General features: G+C 39.5%; 3 protein-coding genes across 3 annotated transcripts in view; all 3 read right to left on the bottom strand.

Moving 5' to 3' along the window:
• LOC100119809 (hormone receptor-like in 39) overlaps window positions 1–3,970 on the bottom strand; it is a 41,905-nt gene extending 37,935 nt beyond the window's left edge. Inside the window, exon 1 of the mRNA XM_001603476.6 lies at window positions 2,938–3,970. The gene's annotated coding sequence lies outside the window, so the exon portion shown is untranslated. The remainder of the gene's footprint in view (window positions 1–2,937) is intronic.
• Window positions 3,971–6,632: 2,662 nt separating this feature from the next.
• On the bottom strand, window positions 6,633–12,322 carry LOC100119846 (myotubularin-related protein 10). The gene is made up of 10 exons (XM_001603506.6): window positions 11,423–12,322; window positions 10,615–10,806; window positions 10,367–10,522; window positions 10,169–10,293; window positions 9,852–10,007; window positions 9,465–9,769; window positions 9,244–9,390; window positions 9,000–9,172; window positions 8,750–8,920; window positions 6,633–8,670 (listed from the first exon to the last, which is right to left on the bottom strand). Exons 1-10 carry the CDS (start codon window positions 11,483–11,485, stop codon window positions 8,155–8,157), a joined length of 2,004 nt encoding a protein of 667 aa, XP_001603556.2. The 5' UTR covers window positions 11,486–12,322; the 3' UTR covers window positions 6,633–8,154.
• On the bottom strand, window positions 12,071–15,064 carry LOC100678595. Its single transcript, XM_031924586.2, has 4 exons — window positions 14,641–15,064; window positions 14,201–14,558; window positions 13,506–13,952; window positions 12,071–13,421 (listed from the first exon to the last, which is right to left on the bottom strand). Exons 2-4 carry the CDS (start codon window positions 14,548–14,550, stop codon window positions 12,353–12,355), a joined length of 1,866 nt encoding a protein of 621 aa, XP_031780446.2. The 5' UTR covers window positions 14,551–14,558; window positions 14,641–15,064; the 3' UTR covers window positions 12,071–12,352.
• Window positions 15,065–15,076: the final 12 nt, after the last annotated feature.

The raw sequence follows: 15,076 nt of genomic DNA, 5'->3' as shown, positions 1-15,076 counted from the left end.
ACGCAAAATTCACCGCAAAAACTGAAAAAAAACGATCGAGAGAATCCGGGTAAAAAAAGGCTCCGATTTGGTCGACGTCCCACCGTAAGAGATCGTTCTCGCGAAAGGCGAGTAGAGGAGCCAACAACACCAAGCGAATGCTTGCCGTTGCGAAACTCGTCGCTTGAAAAAAAATTTTTACGATTTAGATTTTTTGGAAGATAGTGGCCAGCGATATGTTTATAAGTTTATATTTAAATCCCGTTAGTGTACAATTTTAGTATCAAGGCGCACGTAAGCGAACGAAAGTACTGTAAGTTTAACTTTATAAAAATTCAGTGGAAAAAAAGGACGCGTCAGCGCTGTCAGAAGCCAGTTAGCGAAACTGTCAACTAAAATCCCCAATCCGACAGATAACTCAAATCGAACCGCAATCACCTGTCCGATAAAATCACTGATAATCAACGTCTCTCCTCTCCAGTATACACATCGCCAACCGAATCCGGAAGATGCGCCGCCGACAGCAGCAGTCGTCAGGTGTCAACGTCGCTCTTTACAATATCCCCCCACCACTGCAAAGCTATTAAAACTCTCTTGAAGGAAATCAAGCAACGGCAGCAGCAGCTCTCGCCTATTCAATTAGTGTCGTTTTGTCGTATAGCGCGGCTAGTCTGAAAACTTGACAAAATGACGAGTTTGGGAAACTATCCACCGGCGCGAGCTCGTTTCACTTTCGATTCGCGGCCGCGAACGAACGTTTTCTGCTGTGAGAAGCGCCGAGAGCCGCTTTCTTCCTTCTCTCTAAAACGCGTCGGGGTTTATTATGTAAACGTTCGGGCCGAGCCGGTAGGTGCCTCTCCGCAGTGCACATGCGGACGCGAGTGTGCAAAAGCCGGTAATTAGTCTACGTTTGATACTGTATTTTTGGTTGTGGATGTACGGAAAAATATCGAGCGGAGAAGTGGATAGATTTTTGTATATCAGGATGTGTAATTACAAGGCATTGTTCGTGATACGTGATTATAATCAATTGGATTGTAGGCTATCAAAACGATTTTTGAAAATGTCAAAATGTTCATGCGTCGAGTGTCAATTTAATTTACGAAGATTGTATTCTTCGTAAATTAAATCGTCGAGATTTGATAATCAGCGCGGATTATGTAACTAGATTCACAATGAGCTATGTGTGTATAAGTGTCGGCCCGGCGAAAAAAAAATTACAAAGACAATACGCGATAAATCGCAATTAAATAAGCGGCAGAGAGAGAGAGAGAGAGAGAGAGAGAGCTTTATGCAAAATCTCGCTCTTTTCTCCACACACGAGAACAAAGTCTATCAATCTTCTAATGATATATCGACCGCGCGCGAGAAACAATTCATCTAATCAATTTGAGCCCATGGAAAGAAATAATTACAAAGTCGAATCCGAGACGTATATTATAGAGGTATGTATTTCCAATTGGAGGCTAAAACCCAGCGCATACCGCCGTAGGTGTCAATTCTAATCTAATGAAATTTTAATTTATGGCCTCGGAAAACAATACACATTTGCATTGTCTCGAGCTTCGTATATACACTTCCACGTGTTCGGATAATCAGCTGTAAGATCGCCTTGCGAAGGTTTTTGACACTAAACACTTTCCAATTGAAATTACCGCTAAACGTACGAAAACAAACTCAAAATAAACACTAGTTTTTTTCCTTCCCAATCAAGCTTTGATAAATCATCGACATCGTCATTATCTCTGTTTACAAATACAAAAGTCAATAACCCTTCGAATAAAACACTAACAATAACATCGCGCAATTTCCAAACAAGACAATACCGACGCGCGAAATAAGAACAAAAAAAATCCAAAAGGCGCAACAAGCGCGACTGGCTGAGAACAACAGGTGCACGCGCGTCTCTCTACGCTGATGGTGTGCATTTCAGTAGTAGCAGCAGCAACGGAGGGGAATCCTCGCAGCCGTCGTCGCCTACGCGACGCGAAGGTCGTCGGCCCATTAGCGCATATATAGTGTGCTACATAGACGGGGGTTATATAGCGGCGCGAGAGTTCGAAAGGCCGTCGACGCCGAGCGAGAGAGCTGTTTTGCGTTCTTTCACTTTTTTTCTCAAGAGAGCTATAGAGTCGGCACAGTATCGTAAGTATGATACGCAGCCGCGTGTAACGATTTGATAAGGTGTGTTTTTTATCGCTCTCCTCCAAAATAATCGAATCTCAACCTGCGAGAGCGGTTGGATCTTCGTTTCGGAGCATCGGTTTGCAACCCGACGCGAGAATTACACCGTAAACGCTTTTATTAACCATCGAACCTCGCGATAGCTAATTTTCCAGTAGAAACAGTCATCTCGCGCTCTCTCTCTCTCTCTCTCTCTCTCTCTCTCTCTCTCTCTCGCATCAGACGGTGTGTACAAGCGCATCGCGGGGATGAGTAATGTTTACAGAAGTCGCCGTGCGATAAAAGCCTCCCACTTGAAACCGAAGCACTTTCCACTGCGAAAAATCATCCGCGCTCGAAAAACTGCGGAGTATACACACACGCGTCATCTTAGGTGGCGAGAGAGAGAGAGAGAGAGAGAGAGAGCCGCAAAGAAAGGAAGAAAAAGATGCGAGTGAAGACGGTGGAAAGAAACCGCGGCTCCTCTCTCTCCCCTCTGATCATCTCGCGAGAGCTGAGGAGAGCAACATAACCTCCACCCATCCTCTCTTTCTCTCTCTTCGCTATCGCTTAGCCAGCCGCGATAAACTCTCGGAGAAAAATAAAGAGAGAGACGCAGCGCGGCGGCGGAGCTCGCTCCGTGAAAAGCCTCGGGCGCCTGCAGGTATATCGCACACACACAAATAACGACCGATCTCTCACTGCAGGTTGCTCTCGTGTATGTATACATGCGTGAAAGAGACGAAAAAAAGAAAGAAAAACAACAACAACAACAAAAAATCGAACGAGACTCACCTCGTGCGCCGAGCGGCGGGTGCACCGTTATCCGCGGTGTGCCGCGGTGTCCCCCTCCTACTCCTGTAGGCCGCCAGCTCGAGACCGATCCTCGACGTAGCACTGCGCCGGCGCTGCAACACGATCGGCATTACCGCGCACTACCTGCTGCTCTTGCTGCTGCTGCTGCTACTTGGCATAATACGCTGCTGCTGCTCCGTAGCGGGCACAAAGGAGACGTTCTCTGGAGCGGCTCCGCTATACTCGGGTCTCGGATATACGTAATCCTGCGGGGCCGAGAGAGGCAGCACAGCGCTGCGCTGCGCGCGCGAGAAGAGAGAAAGACACGCGTATGTATGTATGTAGCTCTGTGTGCGCGTGTGTGTGTGTGTGTGTGTGTGTATCCGAGCAAAGGAGAGTGTAACACACGGGGGCACTTTCACGTCGTCGCTGCTGACTCTCCACTCTGTGTGTCTGTGAGTGAGCGCGCGTGTGTATATAGGTATAAGGTCCTTCTTCCTGCTACGACGACGACGGCGAGGACGTGAGCAGGACACTCGGCTGATCGCACACTGCTCTCCGTTAACAACGAACGCGACTGTTATCGCGCGAGTACGAAGGCGGAAACAAGACACTGCACTGGTACATACGAGAGATGGATGTGTGGAATATACAAAAACTATATACGTATATATAACCGGGGAGAGAGAGAGAGAGAGAGAGAGAGAGACAGCGAGTGAGGCAGAGAAAGAGAGAACGGACGGAGCGATCGCGTTATAGCAGAGGGAAGGCGCGAGCGAGAGTCCGCGCGGCGGCAGGAACGCCGCGACTATCCGGCTGTGCGCCGCGCGCGAGAGCGTTACACGAGAGAGCAAGTCGAACTCGAGCCGCCGCACCGCCGTATTTTGGCTGATACAGTGCACGTGCACCAGAGGGCGTTTTGACTCGACTACATGCTCTCGTCGGCGCTCGCTCTTTGCTCTGGAGAGGCCCCTTCTCTCTTCTCGCGGCTTTGAGCCGCTCGCAGTCGCAGTATAAGGTGGTATATTCGAGACTGTTGCAGACCATAGGTGTGTATCGGGCACCGTTGCCGCTGCCGCCGTCCCTCTCCTCTCTTCGCTGCGTCTCTTTACGCTTTTTTCGTCGAGCTGAGAGAGCACGAGGTATCGGCCGCGCTCTCGGTCTTTCTTTCTTTCTTTCGCCGCGCTTTCGGTCTCTTGCTCTCGGCGCGTTTATGTTACAATGCGCGCGTGTGTGTGTGTGTGTAATGCACGGAAGGACGCGGGGAGGAGCTTGTGGAGATGGTGCCTTAAAAATTTATACTATTTTTTAGCGTGATATCAAGATTTTGATATCATGTCAAACCGGAGTCGTGTAAGGATTTCGGAGCTCGTCGCGTTTTTCTTATCAACATCGATACATTATATTTCTCGTATGCAACAGGTCACTTGGGCAGAATTTCAATCGAAATCGAGTTTTTTCCTCGATTCCTCGCGTGGTGCGATTACATAATTTCGAAAATCTCAGAATCCCAGACAGTTTATACTTACCTATACCGCGCCGAATTACAAATCTAGATCGCTGGCGCTTCTGAGAATGATCGATGACCATTTTCCTCAATCGCACCTACAAGCGCATCGCATATTACACTCGTAGCTATACGTATAAAACGTCCCCCGTGTGTCCTGAAGGACGGACCTCGTGAAGTATATAAAGTTTCTTTTGTGCTTCTCTTCGGCTCTCCTATACTCGCCTCGCGCTCTTTCTTTCTTTCTGGCTTTCTCGTAGGTACCTACGCGCGTACATTATGCTGCCGAACGTGCGAACGGCTGTATTATGCGTCTTTTCCACTTGTTCCTTCGTTTCGGAGCTCTATGCGTCGCTGCGAGGGTGAAGGTCAACTCTTTTGTCACGGTGTATAGGGACCCCTTTTCTTTGATAGGCTTAGCTCCGGCGAATTTGCTGGTATTTTTATGAATGAATTAATTTTCGACTGCTCGATTAGCCGCGCGAATAATTCGAATCAAAGTATAGATGTATTATAAATTGAAATAAACGCATTTAATACAATTCGAAAACCGCAAAGCTACTGCGACGACCGTAAATCCTGCATAACGTGTCCCTCGCCGCACACATACAGGACTCGGTCAGTTCTTTCTTTTTCATTCCTCACCCGCAGCCCTCCCACCTATATGTGCACAGTATACACTCGCGCGTACAACACACTTTCGAGCTCATATTTGCACAAAACTCGAAATACAACCAACGTATCCCACCCCCGCCACGTACTTATTCTTCTTATATATAGGTACATATTGTACCGTGTCGGTTCATTCAAGCGCATTTGCGGCCATGACTCGCGGCGGCGCGTGTATTATAATGCGCGCACACACATATACGCATCACCTGTCCCTTTTCTGCCGCTGCTGCTGCACCTATATGTCTTCCTTTCTTTGTGCGCGGCACATATTATACTAACTTCGCTCCGCGACTGAAGTTCGTTCTTCCCCACTCTTTTGTCACACTCTCTGGCAAGGGAGACTCTTTTATCCGCGCGCGGAGACACGCGCGTGTGTCGTTCAAATTTTCGATGGACTTATTATTAACTTATAAAATTCTATATGGATAAGTAGAATATAGTGCGAGAATTCGTATAAATTGCTATAGCTCAAGTAGAAAAAGGCCGAAATCGATCTTCACCTAAAAAATACACAGCGTGATAATATAATCCGCGTCAAAGCTATATGCGAAAAGCAGCGTAAACTCGCAGCATAAGTCTCGGCGCTGCCCCCGATTTTCCGTCGCCCACGTGTTCGATTACGTTTCTTTCTCTTTCAAGCTTTGCAGCGCATGTGCGCAGTATGCATAAAAGTAGTATACATAGTTCGCATGTGCGGTGCGCACTTATTAATGCAAGCGGAGCGACAGTTCGCCGATCGCCTTTTAAACAACTTCGCGCAGCAGCCGTTCACGATGTATTTCATTCGCTCCAAGCTTTCAAGTCCAGCACGCACTGGTTTACTAATTGAAATAGTCGCGCCTGCAGCAAATCAATTAACGCGACTGCAGGTGCGTGTGAAATGGTTATTTTTTTCTTAAATGACAAATCGATGCATGCACCCGTATTCGCATTACTTATACATTTTGTAATAATATATAAAAGTATTGTGAAAGACAGGTCACGCTTATAACGAACTACCGTACATATAGGTGCTATAAGCTAACGGGGAAATACTGCGCTTATCGCTATCTTACTTCACTAACGGCTAAATAGTAAATTTCGTCGATGTAGCCATAAATATACACACACGCACACATCCCGTGCAGAAACGCGCGTAAAGTGTCTCGTCGGAGTCGAGCACATCAGTCGCTCTCTCGGGTAATCGAATAATTTTGCAGCCCGCCGACAGCCGAAACATTGCCCTTGATTAAGTATACGGGACGTGTGTTGCGTAAAGCGCGAAAGGAATCCATTTTGGTCGCGTCTATGCTTATTTGGATGTAAGTAGGTTAAACATTTTATGTCATCGATTTGTCTTCTTCTTATTGTATCACAAGGATATATCGAAAGAAATGTCACCTGAATCGCGTGTATATAAGGTATACATATTCCTACTTGATATAGGTATAGTGGTGTGCTGAGAGCTGCCTTATTGTTTGGCCTGCTGTCGCTAGGAAGGATAGTCGCGAATAAGTGTAGAATGGACCGTACGTGCTTGCTTTTAAAAAATTTATTCATCGTTCCTTAAAAAAATAGTTGAAAAAATTAGATTTTTAAATTTCAACACGTATTTTGAACTTTCAATTACTATCCTAATATATAAGCTCTTGTTGAAAATAAATACAAATAAATTATACAAGGATAATTATATAGGACTAAACAGCGTTACACAAAGTTGGGCGCATATTTTTCTCTGGTGTATCAACAATATAATTATGGTCTCTTAATATGGTATATATTATGGTAGAAACGCCAAAAATCATTAGAATGATAAAAATGCGTGCTCTACGACTCGTACGTCCGATACTCATTTTTGAACCTTCTCTATACATGGTGCATTATTTTGTGATAAAAATATCGCATATATAATCACAATTTCTATTGGTCTTATACACACTTTACAGACTATTAGAAGAATATATTAGCAAGCTGATTTTCAAATGTACAGTAGGCATTATGGCCACCGGATCTCCAGCTCGGTATAGACTCACTTTTTTTCTATTTCTTAGAGATCAAAATTCAATTCTTTAGTCTTACATTATTATCATCGCATATGCTTAAGATTCAAATATGAAATTTTACCGCTTCAATTTTTCGGATTCTGTTCAAACTTGATTTATTAATTGTTAGATTATATATTGTGTGCTTCAAAAATATATGCAATAAATAAAAAAGCAGATTGTTACTTTGGTTTAGGTTCTTATACATGTTACTCAATATATTTTATATGTATATAAAAAATCTCAATCGATTAAAAATTGCGTACGGTATATATTTTTGAAGTTAAAGTTGATAAAAATAATTGTAAAAGAGTTTGTTTAACCTTTATATACCTTAGGTTTCGTGTACCTAATATACAGTAAAAATTTAAAATTCAATTAAAAACAGTCAACACAGTTTCTCGACAAATTTCAAGAATAATATCAATTCTTTTAGTTATACTATAAAATTATATTACTACTTTAGAGAAATCTTCAGTGCAAAGATTTTATCTTTTCAAATGTCACACTCACAACGCAACAATTTTCGAAAGACTAAAATCAACGTAAAAATCGTAATCAACTTCGCACAAGATGACATCGTACTAACATTTCTATTAAACATTTTCGCTACATATGCCGAATCAACGACATCGGGCCTATCTACTTTAAAAGTATGCAGACTTACTTTTTTCTCAAACTTTCCATAGAATAGAATTATACATGCTTTTTACATTCCTTTAAAGCACATTATTCGATGTAGTATTTATCTTTAATAGATTAAAAACGTTTAAGCTCAAAATATCAAGTAAAAAACTAGGTTTGCTTTTGAGTACCGCTAATTACTCTCTGTTCATTCGCCTTCAACACGAACTTTAATACAACGTCAGACTTCTTAGGCCAAGTGACCACCACAATCAAGTAGCTTTAGCGGAATAGATCGACAATGAAATAGCCGATCATCGTTAGAAAGAAGAAGAAGAAAAAGAAGGAAGTCGGAAGGTAAAAGTCGGAGGCGTCGAGTCGCCGGCGCCCGCATCAGTCTGGTGCTGTGAGCAGACTCTGAGCATCAATCATGCTCTCGGTCATGATGAACGACGTGTTGACGATCGGCGTACTGACTGTATTACCCGATTTCTTGTTGCTGAATGGATAGAAGCTGTTGATGTTCATCTGCAGCAGGTACGTGGATATCTTGTCGACGGGTGAAGAGGACTGCGGACCACCGTTTTTGACATCCAACTCGAGCTGAGCGATATCGTTCTGTAGCAACCTCGCATACATTTCGATCTGACTGCGACCGCCATTGTTGATCACTAAGTGTGGTATCCAACGGAAGTAGCACTGCAACCAAATCTCTAGGCAAGGAATGTGGTGCAAGGGTTTCAGAAAGTTGGACTTGGTTTTTGGCGGCGGCGTCGGTGGAGAACCGTCGGGTGCCGAGGGCGGCGGTGGCGGGGTGAAAAACGGATTGTAAAAGAGCAGAATATCCTGCTCGCTGAATTGCTCGCGCCAGTCCCAGACACTCCGCAACACCAGTCGCGTATTCGGATCCTGGAAATCATCAAAGATCGTTGTTTAGTTTCCTTATTTTAATAATCATCGTTATACAAAATATTAAACGACAACTTACAGTAGCGGCTTTTATCCGATCCCTTTCGCAATTAAAAATAAAAGTTTCAAAAATCGAAACGTGCGAAGTATCCCACAGCGTCGTTAAATACGTTTCTGTGAATTCGAATTCAGCAGGAAATTGTTGACACAGTTGCCAAACGCAGTCCAGGTACAGAAGAAATAAGGGCGACTAAAATTACGATAGATCAATTAATTTTTAGATTTGTATCATAGTTGTTTAGTCACTATTTTGTAATAATTCAATTTACCTTTTCTGAACCATCATTTTTTAGATGGCCAAGGCGGTCGCAAAAAGGATGCCCAGCGGCAACCCATTCTTTTTGTAACAGAGATTGGAACCCTGTTATCGTTCGAAAATATGGATCTAACAATAATTGAACCAAACTTGAAATAATACAACAAACATCTCTACCGGTACCTTCTGTAAAACAAATAAAATATTAATATCTTGAGATATTATGAGGACATACAAAAAACTTTCTTTAACTGTACCTTGTAATATAACAGGGACTCCACTATTTAACAATTCACTAGCCTCAACAGATTTTTGTAAACAATATGACACATATTTCAACCACTTTGTACTTTCCAACAAAGAATAAAAATTATTTTCTTGTATTAAGAATTGCCTAACACTCTCTAGAAACATAATAATATGCTGCTTAAATTTGTATTCTTAAAACTGATAAAATTATCTAAAATCAGTAGTTTACCTGGAGAACATAAATGGACAAATTTGGAAAAACTCGAAGAAACAGCCTTGACACTAATATCTTTACTTAACTCGATAATCTCCGGTTGTAATTTTCGCGGATTACTCTTACGAATATTTTCTAACATAATATTTTCTTGAGTTCTTTCTGTAATACTTGGACAAAGTTCAGACATTTTGACTAGCGCAGCACCTTGTTCATTTGACCAACACCAAACTGGAGGTCTACTGCCTTGAAAGTGCTGAGCTGCTTTGAATAATTGACTATCAGTCACAGATACAGGGACGATTATATACTCAGACAAGCTGCAATAAAAAATGACACGTAAATATTTTTATTTAACACATTCTTGCCACTACAAAGCATATTTCAGAGTAATAGAATTACCTGGGACACATTTGAAACTTAGCATTAGCTAAGGACAACCGCCAGCCTTTCTTTAAATGCGCTACTTTACAATAGGTACGATCTAACTCATCATTCCAGTCACTAAGATTGCGAAATAAATTAACTTCTTTCCATACACTGCTATAATAAGGCTCCCTATAAGAAAATAGAAATATTACTTTTTGATACTAGTGCGATGAAAATGATTTTATCACGTGTATCGAACATTATTTTTTGACGCTACGTGAGAGATACCATTAAAATGACACATATTATATCGCTGGTTGTACTATCTTAAAAACGTATTGAATACTTACGTATATTCATAAGCAAAGAGTAAATGATGCTTGGTGGGAAATGCATGATGTAATAGAGCATTTAATATATTTTTTCCATCTCCAAGTGGTGAAAATTTAAAAGAAAATGACCACGTCCGTAAATTCTATAGAATTAAATATTATCATGTTAAATAAACGTTGTATACATTTTTATTATGAAAAATGTTTGTCACTTACTTTACATATTATAAAAATTCCTTTGACTTTTGATGGAACTGATGCTCCTGGAACAAGCTTTGATTTCTTCTTGTCTCCTATGATTAAATAAATAGTATCGATGTTCGATAAGCATGTATCTGTGTAACCATACAGATGATTTTGTTGGTAAATATCCTGATAAACATGAAGAAGACATTGTTATATACGTATATTTAAAATATTAAAAAGAAGCTTTAAACAGTATCAAGGATCGGTATTATACTTACATCTCCATTATCATCTGCCGTAATGAACGTGAGTTTAAAATTAGTAACTGATAAAACTCCTGAAATTCCTTGCTTTGACTCACTTACTGGTTCAAACATAAGGACATTTTGAGCCTTTGCAACAACAGCCTCTCCTGGTAATAACTTAATGTTGTTTTCATTTATAGAATTTCGTCGGCTGTTGCCCAAATTCTACAAAATAAAGTAAAAATAATTGCTTAATAACATTTTGTAAAAAAGATTTGAATTTTCCAGATTACTTGGAATTACGATAAGCAGACACAAGAATTAAAACTTTTGTTTCAGATGTCAAAATATATTATTGGTATCATAAAGATAAAACTAAGAATGGGTATCTGTTTTATATGTACTAGTCGTGTCTTTTTATCTATAATTAGAACTCTTATCTTTTGAAATCAAAAGAGACTGTGGTGTAACCAACATTCTATGGAAATATTCTAAGCAATCTGATGTGAAACTTTTCTGACAGCTGTGTCACAAAATAACTTAATTGACTCATCACAAAATGCAAGAATTCCGTACAATAGTTCCAAAATAAAAAAGAAGTCGCAAAGAGCATACAAAGCTTCATTCTTTTGACGAATGAGTAGGCGATATAATAAATATTCATGAAAATTAAATTCTTTAAAGCTCCTCCCATAGCAGTTCTTTTCAATGCGTACAATTGCCTTCTGGGCTATGACCACATTCTATCTTCTTTATATCTCTTTCCGGCAGAGCCTCAAAAAGTCCACGAACCCAATTAAAAAATAGTCAAGTGAGTAATCATCACTTAAGCAGCAATTACCTGCATCTCATGTTCCTCGAAGCCGACGTAGCTTATGAAATTGTTGCAGCTCTTGCTCTCCATAGCGGCGGCGAGCGTAAGGACTCTCCTGCATTCGGTATAGAATTTCTTCAAATTCGCGAGAATCTTAAATGCCAATTGGGAAACAGTCCCGTCTGCTCGTGCGGAAACCGCTCGCGCCTCTCTGTCTCTCGCGTAAAAAATAGAGCCAATCTCGTTGCGTAGGTATGCGAGTGACAGAGACGAGGAATTCGCTGTCTGATGCCTGGTGTGTCGAAACGTCACTTGGTAAACAATTAATGCTGCTACTCCCCCTTGGCTTTTTCGATAAATTCTATCGCGCGTAGAGCTTCTTCTTACGTTGAACGGTTAATGCGACGTCGGTGAGGATGATAAAGAGAGTTGTTTTTACACAGGCGACGAGGGAGAATTTTAATAACAACAAACTTTGGTGTAATTTTTACACAGAGTCAACACTGACAATTTATATATAAGGTAGTGGGATGGACACGGAAAACTAACCTTAACTCGAGTGATTCTTTTACGGGCCTTCAGGTGGCACTGGAAAGATGAAATTTTGAACGTCAGATGGTATTTCAGATGACGCTGTAGATCGCTGTATTTGATTATTATGAAAACCTGCTGGAGTTTTTCTGCTGTTTATTACTTTATTTATTATACTCAATTGTTTGCTTATTACAATTTGTTAATTTATGTTCAAAAACTTAACATTTTATATATTTGGTCTGTGTGATCTAATATTTGTGTATTATTGCAATTATTTTATAACATAAAATTGATTGTTTATTTGATAAAATTGAATTATTGAGAGTTGATGATTAATAGTTGATGTATGTTTAAAATTTATATTCTAAAATTTTACTCTAATATAAAATTTAAAAAACACTTAAAATGTATATTTGGTATACCTTAAAATAATTTTTTCTTTAGTTTCATCGAGCATTTAACTTCCATGTCATAATTATTACGATCTAATTTCTTTGCCAAAGTATTTACAAATTTCTGCATAACAAATGGGGCGTCAGCAACATTCTGGTTCAATCTGTTGGGATTCAGTTTGCCAGTAAAATTGAATTTTTCTTTGTATTCTTGATGTACTGTGAACATTTTATTTTGTTGTTGACATGGCTTTGAAAAATATTGATGGTTTTTATCATCAGAATCTCCAAACTGGTTATAATGAATTTTATCTCCAATAAAAGAAGTTGGAGAAATTAATGCTTGATTATCACAGTTCCATGGAAGATTTTCTGGAGGTGACACATCAATATTTTTCTTATCTGTGAAATTCAATTTCTCAGTATATTCTTGATGTATTTTGAATAATTGTTGCTTTTGCGGATATTGTTGGCATTTCTTTGAATAGTATTGATTATTTTCATCATCGGAATCTACTATCTGTTTCAAATGAAGGTGATCTCCCATAAGAGAAATTGAAGAAATTGAAGATCGATCATCATTATTCCATGGAATATTTTTTAGAGGTGATGGTTTGAAACAAACATTCATATTTTGCATAGGGGTTTTTGAATTAAGAGGATTAGTCAAAATAGGTGATGTTTCTATGTTTTTAAGACTTGATGTTTCATAATTAGAAATATGCTGTTCATCTGAAAAAGTATACTTATCTATACATTTTTGATTCTTTTCTAATGTTTGATTCTGAATTGGAGTAAAGTAATAATTATTATTTTTAATTTGTTTTAGTGATGCGTAATAATCATCAGTTTCATCATTGGAATCTTGAAACTGCTCTGAATTCATTTCTTCTTCTTTAAGAGATCTTGAAGATATGGATGAAACACCATCACTATCCCAAGGAATTTTTTCTGGAGACAAAGATTTGAATCGAACAATTGTACTCCGTTTAGGAATACTAGAAACAGCTTGATCAGTTTCAATAGGTGTTTCTGTATTCACAATGCTTTTCTCGTTGTTTTTGAGAATGCTAGAAGTTGTAACTGTTGCAGTGTTTGATCTATACAGTCAACAAGAAAATCAAAATTTGATCTACATTCATCTGTATAATTTAAAAAATCTAATTTTAAAGTATAATGCATACCTGAAACTCTTGGATGAATGTTGTTCAGTAAAATGACCATCTCTTAAAGCACTATTCAACCAACTAGTTATGTGTCCTGGAGTGTACATTTTGTCTGTTTCTGCTAAAGAGTTTATATCAGCCCAATTAGGATTTGTAGCACTAGGAAATATTGGAGTATAAGTTGCTGTTGTCTTCCATTTAGGATAAACTTTTACTGCTGTGGCATCTTCTGGATAGCTACTATTTTTTATTATTGGTTTTATAGCATTTGATGAATTCATAGTATTCAATGTTGAAACAGTCTTTTCTTGTGGGGCATTATCTACGTCTAGCGGTTCTATTAAACTTTTTTTGAACCTATTAATTATTTCTAGAGACTTCTCTATTCCTTTGTTCTTTCGCTTTCTTGTCTTTTTTTCAGATGACATATTTAAATTTAATAGTGTAAGGAGAGGATGTTTTTTGCTGGATAAAACAAACAAAACAAACAAATTATTAAAATCCATAAAGACATGTAGCTTGTATTTTATTAAATGATTAAAATTGCTGTTTTACATCAACTCAGGGGTAAGAATAAAATTTTCAAGTTGTGTACATTTGTTAATAGTTAAAAAAAAACCCATGATGGCTTGTCATATAATATGATTCTGTGCGTAAGTCGGAATAAAAAAAAATTATGGGTTTTTAGATGAAAGCATTATAGTGCAAATTACTTCATCTCGATGTCGCGTTTCGCAGCTTCCTCAGCACTTTGGAGGATTTGTTGGAAAATCTCTTCACTGTCGTCGACGTCATCATCAGCGAAAAACTTTTGAAACTCCGCTTCAGAGATGCTAGCTTGTGATGCAGGAGGATTGTTCTCCTTGCCCTGCGCGCTCGGATACGTTGATGAGTTCTCTTTGCCTTGCGTGTTCGGCTGTGTTGAGTTAGGATTTTGGGAGCTAAAACCCGTAGACATAGCTCTGAGTATGGTTCTTTCGAGAATATTTCTCGTGTCAGCCTTGACTCGAGCTTCGTAATCATCAGGAATCGTTCCCGGTGTCCAGGGGCCAAATTTCGACATTATTATGACTGAAAGAATCGTATACAAATGATCTTCTGTATTGATTTACTTACTCTAATCTCTAGTAAGTATAATTATATGTGTTATTACCTTATAACAAATTCTTTCCTCGCTAAACAAACGGCTCCTCCAACGATACTAAGCGAAGATTTTCCCACCAACGGAAAATTCAGCTCTTAGTGCGACAGTCGTTAGCAAAAATCTCTTCGAACGCGAATTCGAAAATCCGCTTTGCGAGTGCGATAACGGTCATCTGCCGCGCCTTCCTAACATCGGTTTGTTCGTTTTAACATTGATGGAATAATAAGGCCAGTTTAATTTTGAATCGCGCGATCATGATTTATTTAAGTAATGAAAATAATGATTTGCCATTGAACAACACATTTTTGAAAAAGACGTATACTTATACTCATCGCATTCTAACACGAATAAGCATAAAACCATTCGAAAATTCCGCGTAAATGTTCGTCAAAATCAGCGCCATCTTTCTCTTAAAAATTCTGATGCAATATCATATACCTATATA

The sequence above is a fragment of the Nasonia vitripennis genome, chromosome 2 (assembly GCF_009193385.2).
Source record: "Nasonia vitripennis strain AsymCx chromosome 2, Nvit_psr_1.1, whole genome shotgun sequence".
Taxonomy (NCBI): Eukaryota; Metazoa; Arthropoda; class Insecta; order Hymenoptera; family Pteromalidae; genus Nasonia; species Nasonia vitripennis.
This window is presented reverse-complemented; position numbering and strand designations above follow the sequence as displayed.